At 42.6% G+C, this 23612-nt stretch overlaps 1 protein-coding gene across 2 annotated transcripts; it reads left to right on the forward strand.

The window, feature by feature from the left end:
• Nucleotides 1-4516: 4516 nt before the first annotated feature.
• Nucleotides 4517-23362, forward strand: onecut3b (one cut homeobox 3b). Of its 2 annotated transcripts, XM_014140984.1 has the most exons (3): nt 4517-5912; nt 17076-17182; nt 22319-22401. In XM_014140984.1, the coding sequence occupies exons 1-2, from the start codon at nt 4847-4849 to the stop codon at nt 17168-17170; spliced, it is 1161 nt and encodes a 386-aa protein (XP_013996459.1). In that variant the 5' UTR covers nt 4517-4846; the 3' UTR covers nt 17171-17182; nt 22319-22401. The 2 variants fall into 2 exon arrangements, with proteins under 2 accessions (XP_013996459.1, XP_013996458.1); XM_014140983.1 differs by lacking the exon at nt 17076-17182 and having other exon boundaries at nt 22319-23362.
• Nucleotides 23363-23612: the final 250 nt, after the last annotated feature.

Consider the following 23612-nt stretch of genomic DNA (forward strand, 5'->3'; position numbering starts at 1 on the left):
GCAATACTGAAGTGCTGGTTCAGAGATGTGAAGCCTCTCTTTTCATATACCCCGGAACTCTAATTCGATCAGTCCATATCGTACTCCTGCTATTTTCTAATACGGTCATTTGCTGAGAATGAGATAAAAGAATGGTGAAAATAGACAAAAGGATGGTGATGATGATGATGATGATGATGATGACTTTATTCTTAACAATGGAGTAAGGTCTATTTTTGTTGTTGTTATAAATAATACCAAATTTCATTTTTGTTTTTATGATATTGATATATTTTACTGATATATTGATAAAAAATGTAATATAATGTATATGTTACTATTTGCAACAACTTTAAGAAAGCTCTAATGAACTAAGTAGTATAATTATTTTGGAAAACTTCCATGTTTAGACTACTTAATTTAATGTACTTATTACAACACGAAAAGCCATTTTGATACTCCTGAAATATCAAATTCAAAGCCGTTTGAACAAACCATTCGCTAAAAAACGTTCAACTTTGTCGAGTTGGTTTATTGGGATAAGTAGCCTATCGAAGAAAGTTTTTTCGTTAGTTATGTGAACGGTACAGGCCTCTTCTCACATTCACATACATATCTCAACGAATACTGAGACCTTTTATGTTTTAATGAGCTGTACACCCATTTTAACCGGAAGTGGGCTAAATATTTCAATTAAAGTTTGATAAACAATTAGCCTGTGGGTTACATAAAAAGCATCAATTACATCAAACCAAATAAACAAATTTAATGAATTCAGTATTTGGAATAACTAACCAAAAATGATCTTGTCAATTAAATTGTCACACAGCCTATCTTAGCCTATAGCAAAGAACATTGCATTGTTTAAAGGTAGACAACATATATATATTTTTCAACGAATATAGCAACTTCAAATTAATCATTAGTTGTTTACCTAAAACAGATACATTTAACAACCTTTGGATTTCTATTCACTGGATATTGATTACCAATCGTATCGATAGGACCAAGACATAGGCCACCCTTTTCATTATTCTGCCCACAGTCCGTCAGCGTTGCACTTCAAGAGCAATCCTCTGTTTTGATGAAAAGCATGAACAGTAGCCTAACCATGTGAAAGTCAGTTTATTATACTTCAAACTACTTTATTGTTTATTTATTGCGTTATAAATATAACGTGTGAGAGTCAATATCTCCATGTCATATGGATGTAGGCCTGTTTTAATTTATCAAAAGAAATCGAGAAACCAACATACACAGCTCTAGACATGTATTTTTCCCGTTTCTCCAAAATAGGACTTAAAAGTGAACAGAAAATGGATTTCATAGATGAGGGATTATTTGCTGTTTTTAGGAAATAACCATGACGAAGATTGAGAAGTGTGTAGAGTGGTCAATAAATCAAATGAGCAAATCAATTCTTAAACTTGGTAAAATAATTAAGTACCAGTACTACCCAGAAGAAGGAAGATTTTTGTGCTCCAAAATATAACGTTTATTCAGTCTTCTTTATTAACAGCTTGACTCTCCTATTACAAAACTTAGAAAAGAGCAACCTCAAATTATGCTTAAAATTAATATGATTCATATTCTTTTGTTAACAATACTTTTTTACCTTTCAAAATAACAGGTTGGTTCTTGTGATTTTTAAAGCAGTGTGGTATTCTAAAAGCAGTATGTTATTCGCTGCAAGACTAAAAATATACAGTAACACAAATGTATACTAAATATATTATACTAAAGCTGAAAAAAACTTTAATCGGAAGATCTTTATAAATAAGGCTGCCTGTCATAATATTCTTCAAAAGGAATTAAAATATGTTGTTTACTTCCAAACATGTATGCATTGCCTTATATCAACAGCTGTAACTCAGATGCTCAAAAAAATTCATCCGGCTATTTTCCACACACAAAGGTGATGTGTCATATTCCTGACACAAAATATTGTTTAGTTCCATCTTACCAGCCCAGACAACACTGACAACAGGTGCACGCAAAACTCACAGTTGGGCGTCTGATGTCGTGATCTCTGGAAATATTCCGTCACCCGCTCGCTACCTGTTTTTGATATCCAAGTGGGTGCGCTGTTCAATTAGTAATTACTTTGTCCAAATATTTCGTTACACTTTTGTCCATAAACGTGAAGTGTTTCTAGCCAATTTGTTTGATATAATGAACACGAGGCCTGTTGATTTACTGTTCAATTTAAACTTTATTTTAACCAATTAAATCAAAGACTAAATATATTTTCAAAATAAGGGCAATGGTCACTAGAGAGACTGAAGTGTGCAGCCATCATGCAATCAAAACCGATATAATTAATGAACAGAAATTTTGAGATTTGAGTAATTTGTAAGTCTACAAAGACTTATCTTGGTGGACATGCGATAAACATATCCTCTCAAAACATCACTGAACTGGTACAGAAAACCAGGCCAGAAAACAACTACTCCAAAAGTGCAAACGAGCCTGGTCATAGGTACAGGTTTGTGGTTTAAAGCTGACGTACAACTTCCACAAAGGACACACACACACAGACGGAGAGGTGAGCGTGTGTGACTTGGGTCAGACGGGCAGTATCTAACATCCATCACTATAGCGCCTCAGAGCCAATACCCAGGCTGAAGAGACGCTGCGCATGCCGAGCTAACCGATTCTCTGGCGCTCCAACGGTCATTTATTTCCGATAGCGGCCGGTGGGTCGTCGATAGAGCGAGAGTAGGCTAACCCAGGGAGACACGTTCACACGCTGTATGCTTTTTAGAGGTTACAACAGTGTGACCAGTGAAACCTTTAGTGTTCTACCCATTTTATTCAACAGTGTTAGGCCTATAGGCCTACGCTTCAATGTCTATTGGCCTAGTCAGTCGAACAACTGAATGCATTCAATCGAAATGTGTCTTCCTCATTTAACCCAACCCCTCTGAATAGAGAAGTGCTGGGACCTGCCTTAATCCACGTCCACGTCATCATGCCTTGCTCAAGGGCAGAACGGCAGATGTTTTTCACTTTGCCAGCTCCGGGATTCGAACCAGCGACCTTTCCAACGCTTTTAACAGCTACCTGCCGCCTATTTACTTAGACGTTGTGCTTTTAAGTGCTTTGGAAATGGAAATGACATAATATTTACATAATAACTATGTTGTTTATTAAGATTCTCGAAACAACTACTGTACTGAATTATCTTAGCGCTGTTATTACACAATGCATTTGTTAATCATAAAAATACCATCTGTGAAATAAAGTTAATAAATAAAAGCAATTGTTATATTATAACAAATGATTCATATTATTATTATTAGGCCTATAGTAGTAGTAGTAGTAGTAGCCTATTAGTAGTATTATTGGGCCAAGTATTATTATTATTATTATTATTATTATTATATACATTAGGTTATTGTCCAATCTGTCATGAAAAAGTGAATAAGATGGAATCTCATGGTCACTAGTAAAGTAAAGAAATATCAGAAAACAATATAAACATGCCTGTTGTGCGCGATCAGATCTATAAAATAGCATTTTAGAAGAAAGAACGTGGTTATTAAGTCTACACGTTCACATGTCCATGCTGTTTTTTGGGCCAAACAAATTCCTTTACTTACCAGCCGAGTGAACTTCAGAACAGTGGGCCTCAGAACTTCAGAACGCTGGACCTCAGAACTTCAGAACGCTGGACCTCAGAACTTCTGAACGCTGGACCTCAGAACTTCAGAACGCTGGACCTCAAAACTTCAGAACGCTGGACCTCAGAACTTCAGAACGCTGGACCTCAAAACTTCAGAACGCTGGACCTCAGAACTTCAGAACGCTGGACCTCAAAACTTCAGAACGCTGGACCTCAAAACTTCAGAACGCTGGCTGGAGTTTAGAATGAAACGCTTCAGAACAGGATATGGTTTGCCCTTTTTTCTCAACATCATCATGCACGGCGTTAGGATTCTATCTGTGTGACCTCTCCACCCCCTAACAGGGTCAGGCCACATCATTCATCTCTGTCAATCAATACATTGATCAGGTTTATCACTAAGCGCATAAATGCCAAACCATTCACTCCGTGGGAAAACAACGTTTATCTGTAAAAGGGGCACTTGTGCAGAGTGAATAAAATCAAATTGTGCGCATATTGTGATGACGCATACTCGGAGACATAGATTGGAGTTTGTTACTTTTAAAAGCATTTGACTTTTACATTTAAATCGCTCAAGCACGCGCGCGCGCACACACACACGCGCACACACACACACACACACACACACACACACACATAAACAGGTGCATGACTTGATGCCAGACCCACTGGCACAGACGTCAGTTCAACGTATATTCCATATTGGTTCAACGTATATTCATTGAAATTACGTGGAAACAACGTTTATTCAACCAGTGTGTGCCCAGTGCATACCCTTCACACATATACAGTGTGTTCTGTCTGTGAATCCCACACGACTATAATGCGCGTAACCGCCCCCGTTTTAAATACACAGGGGCGCGCCCACATACATCTTGATACCCGGCTCAGCCAATTTTCAGTGGAAGTGCTGTTGGACAAGGGATGAGATATAGCAAACGAGCGCCTATAACACAGGACAACAACACAGCCAAACGTGGACGAGGACTTTACGCGATATTTACCTACCTTGGAACAAGATAAATTATTTACAAAAACCATGTTGGATTGACTGGAGAAAAACTCTAATCAATGGATTGGTTTTGAGATCGTTTGGTAATATTATCACTTCAGGAGTCTGAGAGAGGGAGAGTGAGCGCGCGCCTCTGTGTGTGTGAGTCTGAGTGAAAGGACCGAGAAGGAGCGGGAGAGAGAGGGAGGGGAGGGAGGTGGGATCAAGGAAGATAGATTCTTTCAGTGATGGAACTCACAATGGAAAACCTTGGAAACCTCCACGGCGTCTCGCACTCACAGGCCGGGGAACTGATGAGCTCCACGCACGCCCGGCAGTCCTCCGCCCCTTCACACAGGAACCTGGTTTCTCACACACACGGCCGGTCGGCCATGGTGTCCAGTATGGCCGCGATCCTGGATGGTACCGGGGACTATCGGACAGACCCCTCGGCGCTCTCTGGCCACCTCCACCCGGCTATGAGCATGTGCGAGTCCGGGATGAGCCTGAGCAACACCTACACCACACTGACCCCTCTCCAGCACCTACCTCCCATATCCACGGTCTCCGACAAGTTCCACCACCCACACCCACACTCCCACCACCACGCAGCCGCCCACCAGCGACTCTCCGCGGGGAACGTCAGCGGGAGCTTTACGTTGATGAGGGATGACCACCGGGGGCTGGCGTCTATGGGAAACCTGTACGGCCACTACCCTAAAGATATGTCCGGCATGGTCCATGGGTCACTCTCCCCGTTGTCCAACGGCCTCGGCTCTTTGCACAACTCCCAGCAGACGCTCTCAGCCTACGGTCCAAGTGCTCACCTTAGTAATGATGCCAAGATGCTCTCTCCCGTGACAGGCTTCGAGTCCCACGCCGCAATGCTGTCCCGGAGCGAGGAGCACCTTGCCAGGGGTTTAGGTGGCCATGGGCATGGCATGATGTCCAACCTCAACGGGATGCACCATCCGCACAGCCACCTTCACTCCCAGGCCAATGGGGCAGCGATGCTGGCCGAGCGAGAGAGGCACGGGGCTGGGTCCGGCCAGGGAGGAGGGTCGGGAGGGCAGGCAGAGGAGATCAACACGAAAGAGGTGGCTCAACGGATAACGGCAGAGCTGAAGCGTTACTCAATTCCCCAGGCGATTTTCGCCCAGAGGATCCTATGTCGGTCCCAAGGAACCCTCTCGGATCTTCTGCGGAACCCCAAGCCGTGGAGTAAACTCAAGTCAGGCCGGGAGACGTTTAGGAGAATGTGGAAGTGGCTCCAGGAGCCCGAGTTTCAGCGGATGTCTGCCCTTCGGTTGGCGGGTAAGATGCTTCTGGTCTCACGGCCTTTCTCGTGTGGGCTGCGTGTTGAACAGCCGATCGTAACTATTGACGTTTTACGCATAGAAGCGTAGTGTGTTCACTCTTTTGTCAAACCCTCTCTATTTAATGTTACGACAAATAACTAGCTGTATAGGCTACTATAATTAATCTGATATGCTATATATCACTTATTTTAGGCTAAAGACGCCCAGCGTTGAAAGAAAATCACAGTAAAACGAAAGTTATACACGTCAGACAAATCCACAACTTCCAAACGATTCAGCACCATAGTCAGTGAAAACGGGTGCGACAGAAACGAGACCAAGTACGTCTTAAACTTCAGATCAGACTTTGTGAGAGAATCTTTCTCTCTTTTTAAATCACTGTTTTTGTTGTTGTTGAGAGATACAGTATCTGGGGTACAGTGAAAGTGATTGCATGATATATCTGTCAGCATTTGTTGGTGTGACACGTTCCAAGAGAAACTGCATGCACACCGTTACACCTCAGCCCAACGTTAACCCGGTTTTTGTCGGCTACCCATGCAGCCTGATATAACCGTTGAGAGGACCTGGACATTTCATAGTCATGTCAGGCTAATATGAGGCTCGGTGTATTATGGGGATATGTGTGCTCTGTCACGCGCCAGGCCGGATGTGTGTGTGTAATAATAAATTGCATTTGTAGAGCACTTGACATTTACAGACAGACATCACAAAGTTCTTTACATTGTGTGCTTTAATAATAGGGGAAAACTATTAGGCGAGAATTAAAATATAGCTAGTGGCCTAGAACTATAGAATACGCAAAATAATAAGGGAGGCGACAGAGACTAAACACATAGAACTTGGTGTCTAAAACATGTCGTCCTGTCCATCGTGGTTTTCTCTAGTGAATCCCATATGTTCCAAGCATGTCACCCACACAGTCACTCCCTCTCATGGGTCCCGCTTGCTCGGCCAGCTTGAACATAAAGGCCTAAACTAGTCGCAGGTTGGTATTTATTGTCATGAGTATTGTTCTGGAGGCAGCACTGCAGAGAGGTCACAAGCTGGCACGCTGGCATAGCCACAAAGTCATACAAACTGAGTTTAAACCTAACCTTATAACCATAACCATAACCACACTGCTAACCCTAATGTTTAACCCTAACCTTCAATTAAGACCAAAAAGCACATTTTTGTTATCATGAATTTTTACGATATAGCAGATTTTTTACGAGATCTAGCGGATATCGTTCAGTTCTGCCTCCAGGGCAAGATTCATAACAATACATGCCAACCTACAAACCAGTCGCGCGGGAGGAGAGCGCGTCAGATGGGCGCGTGACCTCTGGCTGCACGGTCAATACACGAGTTCTCACTCTCCCCTTTTAAATGTGGCACATGGATCAATATTCGAATCCAGACCTGAAAGACAGCTAACCACATGGCCGCGCCGGCTTTTCATTTAGGCAGCTTTTGTAGTTTAAGGTCTAAAATTAGACTAGATAGGCCTATGGGTTGTCCCGTCTGTCTACCACTGGCTTCCTCCTGCTTTGGTGACGCAGACGTTTAGTTGCCAGGTCGAATACCGAATACTGACTTGTATCACGGGTTACCTGCCTGTTAAGTTTATTTCGATATTTCAAATGCTGTCGAGCCTATCCCTTGGCCATAGAAAACCATTTACTATAAAATACAAACTATTTTCGTGCAAAGGAATTTTCTTGCCACGGACACATTCGTCATGTTTTAATTATATTATTCCCAGCCCCCATCCCGCAAGAGGCCTTTTGCCTTTTTGTAGGCCGTCATAGTAAATAAGAATTTGTTCTTAACTGACTTGCCTTGTTATATAAAGGTTCCGTCTCCTAATCATGGTGAAAACGTTCTCACCCTGTACAATAGCTGAATATCCCATTGACATCATTTCCGTTCATATGCGTTAATAGTTTAATTTACTCATAAACAAAGTGTAGAAATAACTAGGCTAAGTCATACAAAGCTTATATGTAATCCCATTACATGTGTGTCTTTTGTTCGTTCTAATCTGTCAAAGGGAAGATCACTCTGAACACGGTGCAGTGGTGTGCATTCTTTTGTGATTAGTAGAGGGGTTGATTTTAGTACCCCTCCCCACAAGTTTCAATTAAATCATATACATCTGAATGGCTGATGAGTTATTGACTCATGATAAGTGTGTGTGTGTGTGTGTGTGTGTGTGTGTGTGTGTGTGTGTGTGTGTGTGTAAGCCTTTGTGTGTGTGTTTGTGTGTCAGCAAGCATGTGTTGAGTTGAAATGATGATCGCACCAAATCACAACCAAGTTTCCTGTGTGTATGTGCTCAAGAGTAGCCTGGTCCCAATCCTTCTATCTCGTTATCATACCATACATATTTGGCAAGGCATTGAACCAACACAAAAAAAGGAGTAGGTAAAATCACAAACAAACTGGATCAGCAGGCTAGTTCAGGGGTCCATAAGGACACAGACTGTTGAAGCAGCTAGCAGGTTGTTGGAGATGGTGTTCTTGTAGTACAGTCAATACCACTGATTCCTCTGCACTGTCACACTGTCTACAGGTGTTACAGTCAATACCACTGATTCCTCTGCACTGTCACACTGTCTACAGGTGTTACAGTCAATACCACTGATTCCTCTGCACTGTCACACTGTCTACAGGTGTTACAGTCAATACCACTGATTCCTCTGCACTGTCACACTGTCTACAGGTGTTACAGTCAATACCACTGATTCCTCTGCACTGTCACACTGTCTACTCCGCAGGTCAGACAGTGCAAGAGTTGTTTGAAGTTGTACAGCTACAGAACGGATACTGGTGCAACCTTTTCCTGATAGGATGCAAATCAAAAAAATACAGTGAAAAAGCCAGATAGATAGGTAGATAGATATATAGAGTTGAAGTCGGAAGTTTACATACACTTAGGTTGGAGTGATTAAAACTCGTTTTTCAACCACTCCACAAATTTCTTGTTAACAAACTATAGTTTTGGCAAGTCAGTTAGGACATCTACTTTGTGCATGACACAAGTCATTTTTCCAACAATTGTTTACAGACAGATTGTTTCACTTATAATTCACTGTATCACAATTCCAGTGGGTCAGAAGTTTACATACACTAAGTTGACTGTGCCTTTAAACAGGTAGGAAAATTCCAGAAAATGATGTCATGGCTTTAGAAGCTTCTGATAGGCTAATTGACATCATTTGAGTCAATTGGAGGTGTACCTGTGGATGTATTTCAAGGCCTACCTTCAAACTCAGTGCCTCTTTGCTTGACATCATGGGAAAATCAAAAGAAATCAGCCAAGACCTCAGAATAAAATTGTAGACCTCCACAAGTCTGGTTCATCCTTGGGAGCAATTTCCAAACGCCTGAAGGTACCACGTTCACATGTACAAACAATAGTACGCAAGTATAAACACCATGGGACGACTCAGCCGTCATACCGATCAGGAAGGAGACGCGTTCTGTCTCCTAGAGATGGACGTACTTTGGTGCGAAAAGTGCAAATCAATCCCAGAACAACTGTAAAGGACCTTGTGAAGATGCTGGAGGAAACAGGTACAAAAGTATCTATATACACAGTAAAACGAGTCCTATATCGATATAACCTGAAAGGCCGCTCAGCAAGGAAGAAGCCACTGCTCCAAAACCGCCATAAAAAAGCCAGACTACAGTTTGCAACTGCACATGGGGACAAAGATCGTACTTTTTGGAGAAATGTCCTCTGGTCTGATGAAACAAAAATAGAACTGTTTGGCCATAATGACCATCGTTATGTTTGGAGGATAAAGGGGGAGGCTTGCAAGCCGAAGAATACCATCCCAACCATGAAGCACGGGGGTGGCAGCATCATGTTGTGGGGATGCTTTGTTGCAGGAGGGACTGGTGCACTTCACAAAATAGATGGCACCATAAGGCAGGAAAATTATGTGGATATATTGAAGCAACATCTCAAGACGTCAGTCAGGAAGTTAAAGCTTGGTCGCAAATGGGTCTTCCAAATGGACAATGACCCCAAGCATACTTACAAAGTTGTGGCAAAATGGCTTAAGGACAACAAAGTCAAGGTATTGGAGTGGCCATCACAAAGCCCTGAACTTAATCCTATAGAAGATTTGTGGGCAGAACTGAAAAAGCGTGTGCGAGCAAAGAGGCCTACAATCCTGACTCAATTACACCAGCTCTGTCAGGAGGAATGAGCCAAAATTCACCTAACTTATTGTGGGAAGCTTGTGGAAGGCTACCCGAAACGTTTGACCCAAGTTAAACAATTTAAAGGCAATGCTACCAAATACTAATTGAGTGTTTGTAAACTTCTGACCCACTGGGAATGTGATGAAAGAAATAAAAGCTGAAATAAATCATACTCTCTACTATTATTCTGACATTTCACATTCTTAAAATAAAGTGGTGATCCTAACTGACCTAAGACAGGGAATTTTTTACTAGGATTAAATGTCAGGAATTATGAAAAACTGAGATTAAATGTAGTTGGCTAAGGTGTATGTAAACTTCTGACTTCAACTGTATATATATGTTGTATTGTATGTTGCGGTGACCGTATTACCGCTACACTGGTCGTCACGAGTTATGAAGGCAGTCAAATTCCACGTGACCGTTTAGTCATGGTAATTAGGCTTCTCCAAGCTCTGATGTTGCTGATGGTCATTAGTAGCTTACCAAACTTTTAAGGTGTATGTAAACTTCCAATTTCAACTGTAGGTAGGTAGGTAGGTAGATAGATAGATAGATAGATAGATAGATAGATAGATAGACAGACAGACAGACAGACAGACAGACAGACAGACAGACAGACAGACAGACAGACAGACAGACAGACAGACAGACAGACAGACAGACAGACAGACAGACAGACAGACAGACAGACAGACAGACAGACAGACAGACAGACAGACAGACAGACAGACAGACAGATAGATAGATAGATAGATAGATAGATAGATAGATAGATAGCTGTAGCCATATAGCTGTGCTAGTGATTGTCATTAATAGTGTGGCTCTGTCCTTTCCCTGTTTGCCTGGCTTTGCACATAGGAAATCAATAAAGCTGCTTCCCATTCCCAACCCCAACCCCCGCTCACTCTGTCTGTCTGTCTGTCTGTCTGTCTGTCTGTCTGTCTGTCTGTCTGTCTGTCTGTCTGTCTGTCTGTCTGTCTGTCTGTCTGTCTGTCTGTCTGTCTGTCTGTCTGTCTGTCTGTCTGTCTGTCTGTCTGTCTGTCTGTCTGTCTGTCTGTCTGTCTGTCTGTCTGTGTCTCTGTCTTACTTTCTCTCTCTCTCTCATTTTGTCTCTGCCATCTTCTCTGCAATACATCACAAAAACATAACCTATCATCCATTATGATTGCCACTAGCACTGGACAGGCTGCTTCATTGGTCTGGAAACCCACACACTGCAGGAAACAGAGTTGATGGTTAAAGCTCGAGGTCTGGAAACCCACACACTGCAGGAAACAGAGTTGATGGTTAAAGCTCGAGGTCTGGAAACCCACACACTGCAGGAAACAGAGTTGATGGTTTAAGCTCGAGGTCTGGAAACCCACACACTGCAGGAAACAGAGTTGTGGGATAAAGCTCGAGGTCTGGAAACCCACACACTGCAGGAAACAGAGTTGATGGTTAAAGCTTGAGGTCTGGAAACCCACACACTGCAGGAAACAGAGTTGTGGGATAAAGCTTGAGGTCTGGAAACCCACACACTGCAGGAAACAGAGTTGATGGTTAAAGCTTGAGGTCTGGAAACCCACACACTGCAGGAAACAGAGTTGTGGGATAAAGCTTGAGGATAGAAGGAAATCCATCTGCTATAATGTGATACATGTGAGGAGGAAAAGCTACAAATCTATTGTGTCATTTTAGTGTAAGAGCTGTTTGAAAAGACCACGTGAAATTTCAAAATGTTTTGGTGGGATGGAGTTTTGGCCTGCCTGGTGACATCACCAGGCAATAAATTAGTTAACAGACCAATAAGAAAGAGAGTTCCAAACCTCTCTGCCAATCACAGCTAGTTTTCAGTTTTCCTCTCCTCACTAAGACCACTCCCAGACTGTTCTAGCAAAAATATTGCTTTGCTAAGAAGCATTTTTCTTCTTCTTTTTGACAATTTTAATATAAAACCCAGAAATGTTTTGATATTAATATAAAAACGTCTGCATTGGACCACTAAGTTATCCTTTTTAGCTCAGTTGGTAGAGCATGGTGCTTGTTACCCCAGGGTAGTGGGTTTGATTCCCTGGACCACCCATATGTTAAATGTATGCAGGCATGACTGTATGTTGCTTTGGATAAAAGTGCCTGCTAATTAACATATTGTTAAGTCAGGATTTGGTCTGTGGTGTACAACAGTTGTCTTTGTGGTTCATTCTTTCTCTGCGACTGTCAGTTGGTGTTCACCATGATGTTAGAGAGCTACAAGGTAGGCATGCTTTCGCTCCAGCCCAGCACTAACATATGTGATTCAGCCATACCAGCTGAGCTGTGTGAGATACATGGCGCCAGGTGGGGAGCTGTCCATGTTCCTGATCATTCAGACTGCACTGTGGTTCTGAATGGACAGCTGGTCCCAGGTGTGTTATTCGTGATAGTGGAGGTAGAACTGGGACAGAGCGAACAATCTGATCATAAGTCAGATGTTGCTTGATCATATACATTGGGGTTCAATGCTCAGAATATTGCTGTTATTATTAGACGTTATTATTAGAAATGTGATCTACAGAATGGAATAACACTATTTATAAACTGGGTGGTTCGATCCCTGAATGCTGATTGGCTGACAACCATGGTATATCAGACCGTATACCACTGGTATGACAAAACATGTATTTTTACTGCTCTAATTACGTTGGTAACCAGTTTATAATATCAATAAGGTACCTCGGGGTTTGTGATGCATGGCCAATATACCATGGCTAAGGGACACTCCGCGTTGTCCAGACACTCCGCGTTGTGTCGTGCGGAAGAACAGCCCTTAGCCGTGGTATATTGGCCATATACCACACCCCCTCGTGGCTTATTGCTTAATTATACCCTTATCGCTCTGTTGTGGGGGCGCCCATACCCCAACACTGCCAGCGCCATTCATATATACTGTAGACCAATGTCTTTGATGCCGTCTATGAAAGATTAATGCCAATCTGTAGTTTAGCCGTGTTCTTTGTTTATGCAAATAAATAAAAATGTTCAGATCGCTGCAAGTAAACAAACTCTATCAAAACGTAAACAAAAACAGAGTGATATGTGAAAAAAGAGAGCGAGAGCTGGGATTGATTCAGGGTTGGGGAGTTTGGGCTTTGTGTGAACAGGCTGATAGAGGTAGGGTAGTGAATGGATCGATAGAGACTTTAATAATTGATAAGCATGAGGGAGAGGGAGATGGAGGAGAGTGGAAGGAAGAGAGAGAAGGAAGAGTAGAGTGGTGAAGCCCTTGTAAGAGACTCACTTCTGGGTAAGCAAAGCCAAATGTGTGGTTAACAGAATTGTGTTTAACATGCTGTTTAAACCTGTAGAAAAACACCAACATCACACCTCAGACACTAAGATAACTGGGTTACTAAGAATGCACTGGTTAAATCTGTGGTCAACAACAACTGCATTTCCTAACACTTTTGAATTGAACCTTTATTGAAGCCTGAAAGTAATTTTATGATAAAGAATATATTGTAGAAAGGAGACATATTTACATAGAATAGCCCTCGCAAGACAAAGGCAGTGTTTTTTAACAGAGGATTCTAGTGTATGTAGTCTGCCATAGTAACGATCTATTTCTGCTTATGTCAGCAAAACCACCTTAATGCAATCCAGGCTTGTGATGTCATTTCGTTTTTAAAGGTTGGTATGGTTTATGGGGTATGTAATGCATCTTTATGGAGGCATGCATGCACATTGTACTGTGCGTGTGCGTGTGTGTGCGTGTGCGTGTGTGTTTGTGTTTGTGTGTGGTGTGTACATGTGTGATTGGGTTATACAGTGTGTCTGCACTATACATTGTTCAGGCTTATCTGACTCGCTCAGAATCGGTATCGATTTCCTCTCCTCTGCTCTCTCTCTCTCTCTGTCTCCCTCCATCTCTGGCACTGCACCAGCAGAAGCCAGCCGAGCAGATCCATCCCTCCCCTTTCCTCCCCCTCCTCCCCCCTCTGCATCATTGACTCTCCCATCAATGGTCCTCCCCGCTACTACAGAACAAACATCCATGTTTACTGCTACCAGCTCTCCCAGTCTCAGAATTACATCTTCATCCATGTTTCTCAAACGTCAAATTTCGAAGTTGCAATCCAAGTTCAGGCATTAATTCCAAATGATTAAGGTTAGGCATTAACTCCGAATGGTTAAGGTTAGGCATTAACTCAGAATGGTTAAGGCTTAAGGTTTGGGTAGCGCTATATAACATCCATTATTATTATTATTATTAGTGTTATGAAGACTATCAAAGGAGAATAGGTCAATATTTACATAACATATACAATCATTCTCTCATCTGGGCTGTAACGGAGGAATTAATTTTAAAACATAAAAAAAGCCTAAATTGTCCAATTATGTTTAGCCTTGTAAAAGGTAATGAAAGACTGGGGATCAGATCTCTGCATGAAAATTCGTAGACACGCTCAGCTGGGAGGGTTCGGCTGGAGATGTGCTGTTCGTAGGTCTGAACATAGTTCTCTCAGTATTGGCGCGGTCCGTGGTTCTGACCATTCATTCTCTCAGTATTGGCGCTGTCCGTGGTTCTGACCATTCATTCTCTCAGTATTGGCGCTGTCCGTGGTTCTGACCATTCATTCTCTCAGTATTGGCGCTGTCCGTGGTTCTGACCATTCATTCTCTCAGTATTGGCGCGGTCCGTGGTTCTGACCATTCATTCTCTCAGTATTGGCGCTGTCCGTGGTTCTGACCATTCATTCTCTCAGTATTGGCGCGGTCCGTGGTTCTGACCATTCATTCTCTCAATATAGGCGCTGTCCGTGGTTCTGACCATTCATTCTCTCAGTATTGGCGCGGTCCGTGGTTCTGACCATTCATTATCTCAATATAGGCGCTGTCCGTGGTTCAGACCATTCATTCTCTCAGTATAGGCGCTGTCCGTGGTTCTGACCATTCATTCTCTCAGTATAGGCGCTGTCCGTGGTTCTGACCATTCATTCTCTCCGTATAGGCGCTGTCCATGGACTGAACAAAGTTGGCACAAATAACAACAGCATTCGTATTTGTATTCTGACTGGAATATATCACGTTTGGCGGCAACATTGTGCCCCTTAAAAAGATGACAAGCTGACTTAGCCAGTCCCTATTCCCCAAATGTCAGTTTTTTTAAACCCTGCAGTGCATTCACTAGGCTACTTGAAACCTGTGTGTGTGTGTGTGTGTGTGTGTGTGTGTGTGTGTGTGTGTGTGTGTGTGTGTGTGTGTGTGTGTGTGTGTGTGTGTGTGTGTGTGTGTGTGTGTGTGTGTGTGTGTGTGTGTGTGTGGATATTTCTGTAGAATTTACACCTATTCTCATGTTTAGAATGTACAATAATAACACTAACGTTACATTTACACAACTTCAATTAAATTAAATGGAAGACGGAAACATGCGCATAACATGAGGAACGGTCACCTGTTTATTTGATTTATCTTTTGTAATAATAATATATTTGTTGCCTACTTCTATGTATATTTCACAGATAAAATTATTTGACCGAAAATGTACCAAAATAAATACAGCAACTAATGATGTAAATAAGCCCACTTTAAAGATACATATATTTGTCTCTTTTTCTCACAGCCAAACGGCGGAAAAGTAAAACATGGCTTGCTGAAATAGTCAAGTCGTGCATGATATGATCTAAATGTACACGAATCCACATACAGAACTTCAGTTACTTTTTCCTATTTTCATAAACAATTGTAAATATGCCTGAATAAATACGATACATACGCACCACTTATTTCTCGGTTTCCTTAGTTTCATTTATTTATTCAATTTGTTGCTACATATTATAATTGTAATGTTATCCATAATTTGGAGGAAAAACTGAACCATGTTCTGAACTCTAAAGCCCCTTATTTTCACCGTGTAGCCAAATTAAATTAGCCTTAAGAGCCTGTGACACATAGGCTATACATTTGTATCTTTTGAACCTTTATTTAACTAGGCAAGTCAGTTAAGAACAAATTCTTATTTACAATGACGGCCTACCCCGGAAAAACCCTAACCCGAACGACGCTGGGCCAATCGTGCGCCGCCCTATGGGACTCTCAATCACGCCCGTTTGTGATACAGCCTGGAATCGAACTAGGGTCTGTAGTGACGTCTCTAGCTCTGAGGTGCAGTGCCTTAGACCGCTGCGCCACTCCGGATCCCGAGAGGCGCAGGCATGGCCTTTTCAACTCAATACCAGTGCTTGACTTGGCAGGAGCTAACCGGCACCTGAAATGTTCTACTGCTTGAGCTCCTGTTTCTCTTATAGTATCTCAAAAGTTTTGTGGAGCTCCTGCACTTACATATAGACAGTACCCGCACCGAAATGACCACCGAAAACTTTTCCAGGTCAAGCACTGCCCCACACTACAAACACCATAGAAGAAACTGTTTTGAATAAACCTCGTGTGCACAATAGGATAGCTTTTAAGAATAAATTGCATAACAAACTATTTCTGAAACCTTATTGTCCTATCGAATAAACAGCAGAGTTGTCTCCTTTCACTTTATAGGCTATGCCGCGAATAACAAATGGCTAGGAAGAATCTCTACATTTCGGAAATATTTAGGTTCACAATATTGTGAATTATTTTCCCAAACATTCATTGTTACAGTTTGCTAAAATAATAGCTGCAATGAATATATAATGTAAATGCACATTGAAAGGTGTAGTAGCAACGACAAGATAATTCAACTGCAATTACTTGCTTGGCTTAGGCTACATTAGAAAGCAAAGGATTTCATCAACAAATGAACGAAATGTTTCAGCAAAATCAATAAATTTTCAATTAATTACAGCAGCTTCTAATGTAGGGACGGCTGTTGCTTGGCATGCCTTTGTGGGAACCCAACCGTTGACTTTACAGAATGCATTGGTTCTAATCAATACAATCAATGAGCGTAGATCTCAAAGGTGTGACGGACAGTGATTGATTGACATAAACTGTTTCTCGCCTGCAGTAGTCCGGCCGGTAAGGGAGAAGGCTCGTCTCACCGCACGCAAAACGCGATCACGTCATTCCGCCCCAGCCTCGGTCCCAGGCACACCGCTATAGCAGCACGGTGCGGTCAGTTATGAAACACACACACACACACACACACACACACACACACACACACACACACACACACACACACACACACACACACACACACACACACACACACACACACACACACACACACACACACACACACACACATAATGGCTGTTGGGACCAACAAAACAATGAGGATGAATTCTCCTTTCTTTCTGCCTCCTTGTCCTTTAGTTTGAGATAGAGAGAGGTGGGGGAGGGGGGGTCGAGATAGAGACAGAGAGAGATTGAAATTAGTTGAATTGAGAGAAGGACTGAAGAGAGAGAGAGAGGAGAGGGCAAGATACAGCACCTTTAAGGATCCTTTGAAAACAGTCATTTTAATGAAATAACATTTTCATCATCAAACCTAAGATAATACATATGCATTGAAGTGTTTATACATAATCCCATGCTTGCCGATGTTTGGGTCAGGATTTTTGCAGTGTTTGCTGTTCGCACATGCCTATTTGCATATTTTTCCATGCCTTTTATGCAAATATTTCAGATAAGCTTTTGCAAGTGTATAAACCTATAATAACATAGTTACTTTAACCCAAACTGTGCTCCGAACATTTTATTTATTTATTAACAAACACACGGATATTTGCATCAGTTGGAAGTCATCAGCGCCTTTATGTAGGCTACCCTGGTGCCTTTTCCAGCCTAAATAATGTCCATCCTATGATCCTGACCTGAGTCCAAGGTAGCTTCCTATAAGGGTACTATCTCCCAATACCCTAATCCCTAGATTAGGCCTACTATATCCTTACACTGTAAATCCCTGTGTACAGGCCCTATCTAAGCTATCTCTCATGTTTCCTCCATGTCCTCCACGCTGTCAAGTGGCAGAGCTCACAGTAAGGAAGTATAGCTCAACCTACCACCTGCTACCCTTCTCATCTTTAAGTGTGACGTCACGCGTACATGACGTTGTAAGTGTGGGAGCCAATCATTATGAGGAGGGATGCTAAACTTCCTTTCTTTTGCAATTTAACCTTTCAAAAAGGAAAGAGACTGCATGGGAAGGAGAGAGTAGGTCTACAGTGTACGGTTGTTCTTGGTAAATATCTGTAAATCAATTATTTGAATGCTGTGGTAACTGCGCAAAACAAACCTGGATTTGAGATTTGTGGTTGATTACCACAGATTCTAACAACTCAGTGGCAGTCATGTATCAAAACATGAAGTATAAACTGGGTGGGTCGAGTCCTGAATACTGATTGGCTGAAAGCCGTGGTATATCAGGTATACCAGGGGTATGACAAAACATTTATTTTTATTGCTCTAATTACGTTGGTAAGCAGTTTATAATAACAATAAGGGACCTCAGGGGTTTGTGGTATATTGCCAATATACCACGGCTAAGGGCTGTATCCGGGCCCTCCGCATTTCGTTGTGCTAAAGAACAGCCCTTAGCTGTGGTATACTGGTCATATACCACACCCTCTCATGCATTATTGCTTAAGTATAGAGGAAGCGTCTTTGACCTTTCACCGTATAAATTGAAAGTAACTTGAATGGTGCTTGATGCAGTTGGTTTGATTAGAATTAACCCAGAGGTTAAGTCTCACTCCGTAAGTCTCTCTGGATAATAGTATGCATCTGTAAGAACAATATTATGTAGAAAGATATAGCTAAAATGTATTGACCATTCTAAGTAGAGTCCTGGGGGTAACTAGACAAACTGCCTAATTGCCTAATTGTCTAATTGTTGACACAAAAAAGCGACGTTTGGAATAACATTGATATGTGGATGAAGGTCATGCTAAGACAAAGTTACCTCCTAGTGCAGTATTAGTTAACTTCTTGTACAGTCGATTTTCCATGTAGGCTATGCTGTAGGTCTACCGTGGGGGTCTGTCTCTCCAGTGTTTGCGATGCTACTGGTTGAGCTAATAGGAGAGAAACTGAGGGGAGAGTGGTGTTGGCATTGTAAAATGGCCGGTAGCAGCAGTTGTCTGAAAACAGGCATTACGTATAAAATTATCAGTATATTAGCACTAGCATTCAGTCATTACATTAGTCAGTATTGAGTTGAGTTGAAACGTCACTTAGAAAGCCAGGGGAGAGCTTGGCAAGGCCGAGCCTAAATGAATTGAATAAACGTTCCTTGAAATGGGTTTGAAGAGCAGATCAATCGATATGGGGACTATCAATCTGAGGGCAAATTAAAACAATTGAGAACAGCAAGGGGAGCAACAGACGAAGCAGACTGGAGTGGATGGACTGCTGCTGTGCTTTTGACCCAGAATGTGGAGAAAAGTGGAACACTATAGAGTTAGTGTGAAGTGTGGTACGTGTGTGTGTGTGTGCATGTGTCAGTCCACAATTGTTAATGCCAGACTGAAGACTTGGAGAGAGACAATTAGTTGAGTAATTACTACCTATATGACTGAAGGACAAACAAACCCGAGATATATCATATTAGCCTGAATGGAATAATAAATGTCAGAAAATAACTGGTCAGATATTTGGAGTAATGGGGATGTATGAAGGTCAGCATGCCATGCTTTCAGAGACATAAAAACAGACCACACACACAGCCTACAGTATAAAAACAGACCACACACATTCACATCCCCCCCCCACACATCAACCTCACTGCCAAATCATACACACACACACACACACACACACACACACACACACACACACACACACACACACACACACACACACACACACACACACACACACACACACACACACACACACACACACACACACACACACACACACACACACATATTGATCGCCTCCACACAGTCAAATCTGTTTACTGCTGTGGTCTAAACCTGCCATTCAGTCATCCATCATTTTCATACAGCACCTCCACATTGCAGAGAACATTACTCTCAGTCAGATACACACACACACACACACACACACACACACACACACACACACACACACACACACACACACACACACACACACACACACACACACACACACACACACACACACAGAGACACACACACACACACACACACAGAGACACACACACACACACACACACACACAGAGACACACACACACACACACTGTAAGAGGAGGAAAGGCATTCCTTTGTGTTTTTCTATAACTTCAATACCAGTCTGACCACGGCTCTTTGTTCCTCCCGAGATAAACAATTTCTTCTCTGGCTGTCTGTCACATGCTCGCTCCCGCTCTCTCCCCTGCCGTGAGTGGACTCGCGCACGTGCTCAAGCATGCACACGGGTGTACACACACACAGACACACACACACACACACACACACACACACACACACACACACACACACACACACACACACACACACACACACACACACACACACACACACACACACACACACACACACACACACACCGCGGGCTCGTGGATCAATATGGATCGATTGGGTGGGGAAGGGAGCCCTGATTACTGGACCAAGTGTTCAGGAGAAAACCGCGGAAAATCAATCATTGCAGCTTTTAGGGCAGCAGTACAGAACGGCTCAGAAACGCTAGGCCTACTATAGCAGCCGACAAAGCAAGAAAATACTCTCCACTCCACCACTCCACTAGCTACCAATGCAGCGCAGAGAGACACAAGGCCGATCACTGTCAAGGCAACAGTATTTCCACTTCTAACTCATGATGTAAGCAATATTACAGTGATTACCAATAATAACTAGTTCATCTCAAAATGGAATTAACACACACACACACACACACACACACACACACACACACACACACACACACACACACACACACACTAGCTAGCTGAACTAACTCCCATCTCACTCCTGTTTCTCTCAAAATCCCATCATGTCTCCGTTGGGTAACTACACCTCTCCTCCTATCCCCTCTTTTGTTTTGATCTGTCCTCCCACTCTATCACTCTCACCTCTCCATCACCCAGATGCCCTGTCCATTCACTATATTATTCCTTCATTTTATCCTTCCATCCGTCTGTCCCTCCACCATTCCACCTGACAATCAATCTGTCTTTTCATCCATCCATCATCTCCCATCTACACCTGTTCACTTTAACTGTCCATCCACTCCTCCCCCACCCTGCCTGCATCCAAGGATGGGCAAAAATCACCAAATATGAAATAAAATAAACTACAAAATACTTGAATTTTGTAATGTATTTAATTAAAATACATACATTTTTTTATTTTACAATACAAAAATAAATGTGCAAGTAGCCGGCTGAACAGCAACAACATTCTCAGTAACAGTTCACATAAACTTTTTACTTGCTATGACTGTGATATGTTGTTGTTTATCTAACTTAATTGAATGCACTGACTGTAAGTTGCTCTGGAAAAGAGTGTCTGCTAAAGGACCAAAATGTAAATATATACTGTATGTGGAAATGAACATACCTAAAGGAACCGCAAAGAACTCTGGGTTTTATTATTTATTATTGGCCTTGTTTCAGGGCTGAGCTCATTAGAATAATACTATATTGTTAATTTTTCCGTTTATATTTAGTTCATTTAGCAGACACTCTTATCACACTATAGTGTAATCAGAATTCTGATTCCAATGAAGGCTGAACTGCTATAAAAAATGGTATAGACAAGTATTTTGAAAATACAAATTACAGCTCTCGAAAGTATCTTTGTTACAACAAACATTGGATTGTAGTTCAGCCCAGCGCAATTCAAATGGCAAAATACTAAAAAAGTAATAGATATTTCAAATACACAGAACAGAAATACTGCTCATCTCCGCCTGCGTCCATTCTTTAATTATGTCCCCCCCACTTACTCCATCCCTCCTTTAATTATGTCCCCCCCACTTACTCCATCCCTCCTTTAATTATGTCCCCCCCACTTACTCCATCCCTCCTTTAATTATCTCCTCCCCACTTACTCCATCCCTCCTTTAATTATGTCCCCCCCACTTACTCCATCCCTCCTTTAATTATCTCCTCCCCACTTACTCTTTCCCTCCCTCTCTTCACCCCCTCTCCATTTCATGTAGTAGGTTCCTGTTTGAGATATACTTTTGTATATTATCAATATTGCCAGTAAAATGAGTGCCAAATTCAACAATATGGGCAAATACTCTTGGAAAGAGCTTGGAAGACAGGAGGAAACTAAACTCTCCCCTCTCTTCTCCCCATCTTCTTCCTCTGCAGCCTGTAAGCGGAAGGAGCAGGACCAGGGTCGTGAGAGGAACCTGGTCCCCAAGAAACAGCGGCTGGTATTCACGGACCTGCAGCGCCGCACGCTGGCGGCCATCTTTAGGGAGAACCGCCGTCCATCCAAGGAGATGCAGATCACCATCAGCCATCAGCTAGGCCTGGAGCTCTCCACCGTCTCCAACTTCTTCATGAACGCTCGCCGACGCTGCCACGCCGACCGCTGGGGATCCACTGGAGGCGCAGAGGGGAATGAGCACTCGGGTGTGCACGGGAGCGTGCACAGTCACATGCATGCTCATGGCAACAACAACAACGCTGGTTCGTCCCCGGCACAACCGGGCACCTCCTCTGCTACCACCTTCTCCAAGGCCTGAGAGGGAGGGGAAGAGGGTGGTGGGATCTAAAGCAAAGGTCACTGACCCTGGTGGTCCTGGAGGGCTCTAGTGTGTGCATGCTTTTGTTCCAGCCCAGCACTAACACACCTGATTCAACTACTGAGTTGAATCAGGTGTGTATGACCATTGGTCTGAAGGTGTCCTCTTTTTGTGCTGAATCTCACCCTTTACTCCATTTCGTTTTGTCTGTCAGAAATCAAAGAATTTGGGATACCAATACACCCTCCACAATGGGTCTGGGGAGGGTGTATTGGTATCCCAAATTATCCTCAGACACTTTAGTTTGAGCAAATCTGTCAGTAAACCAAAGAAAAAACGTTCCAGAGAAATTCTGAGGGTCGGTTCAAATCTAAAATAGCTAAGATCAGTTAGGCCCACAGAATAGCTTTCTCTCACTTTTGGGATTGATCGGTCCACAAGCTTAAGTTTTTGACTAATGGACCAAGCAAATACACCAAAGACAAGCCCATGGTAATAGACCTAACTGCACAACATCAGTGGCCATGTGTGTGAAAAAGGCAAGGAGAAATATGCAGACATGTCCTCTTGTCCTCTGCTCAGTCAGAAAAATACACCTTTCACTGTGTGTGTGTGTGTGTGTGTGTGTGTGTGTGTGTGTGTGTGTGTGTGTGTGTGTGTGTGTGTGTGTGTGTGTGTGTGTGTGTGTGTGTGTGTGTGTGTGTGTGTGTGTGTGTGTGTGTGTGTGTGTGTGATGGTGTACAATTCCACTCCAGGGGTGTGATTTCTGAGCAGCAATCTATTTTCTGCAGTGCACGTGCAACAGTGCTACCTGCTGGTCGTTACAGCACACTGTTGAGTGTTTCTGTGTGACAGGAGAAGGGCGCATGGTCAGGGGGCAGGAACACAGTTAGAATCATTTGTACGCTGCAAAT

This window comes from Salmo salar, chromosome ssa14, assembly GCF_905237065.1.
Source record: "Salmo salar chromosome ssa14, Ssal_v3.1, whole genome shotgun sequence".
Lineage (NCBI taxonomy): Eukaryota > Metazoa > Chordata > Actinopteri > Salmoniformes > Salmonidae > Salmo > Salmo salar.

Excerpts from the sequence above, each read along its gene's own strand:
- onecut3b (XM_014140983.1), top strand. The coding sequence starts at position 4,847 with ATGGAACTCACAATGGAAAACCTTGGAAACCTCCACGGCGTCTCGCAC. Across the intron at positions 5,913-22,318 it reads GTCTGCCCTTCGGTTGGCGG|CCTGTAAGCGGAAGGAGCAG; the intron begins GTAAGATGCTTC and ends CTTCCTCTGCAG.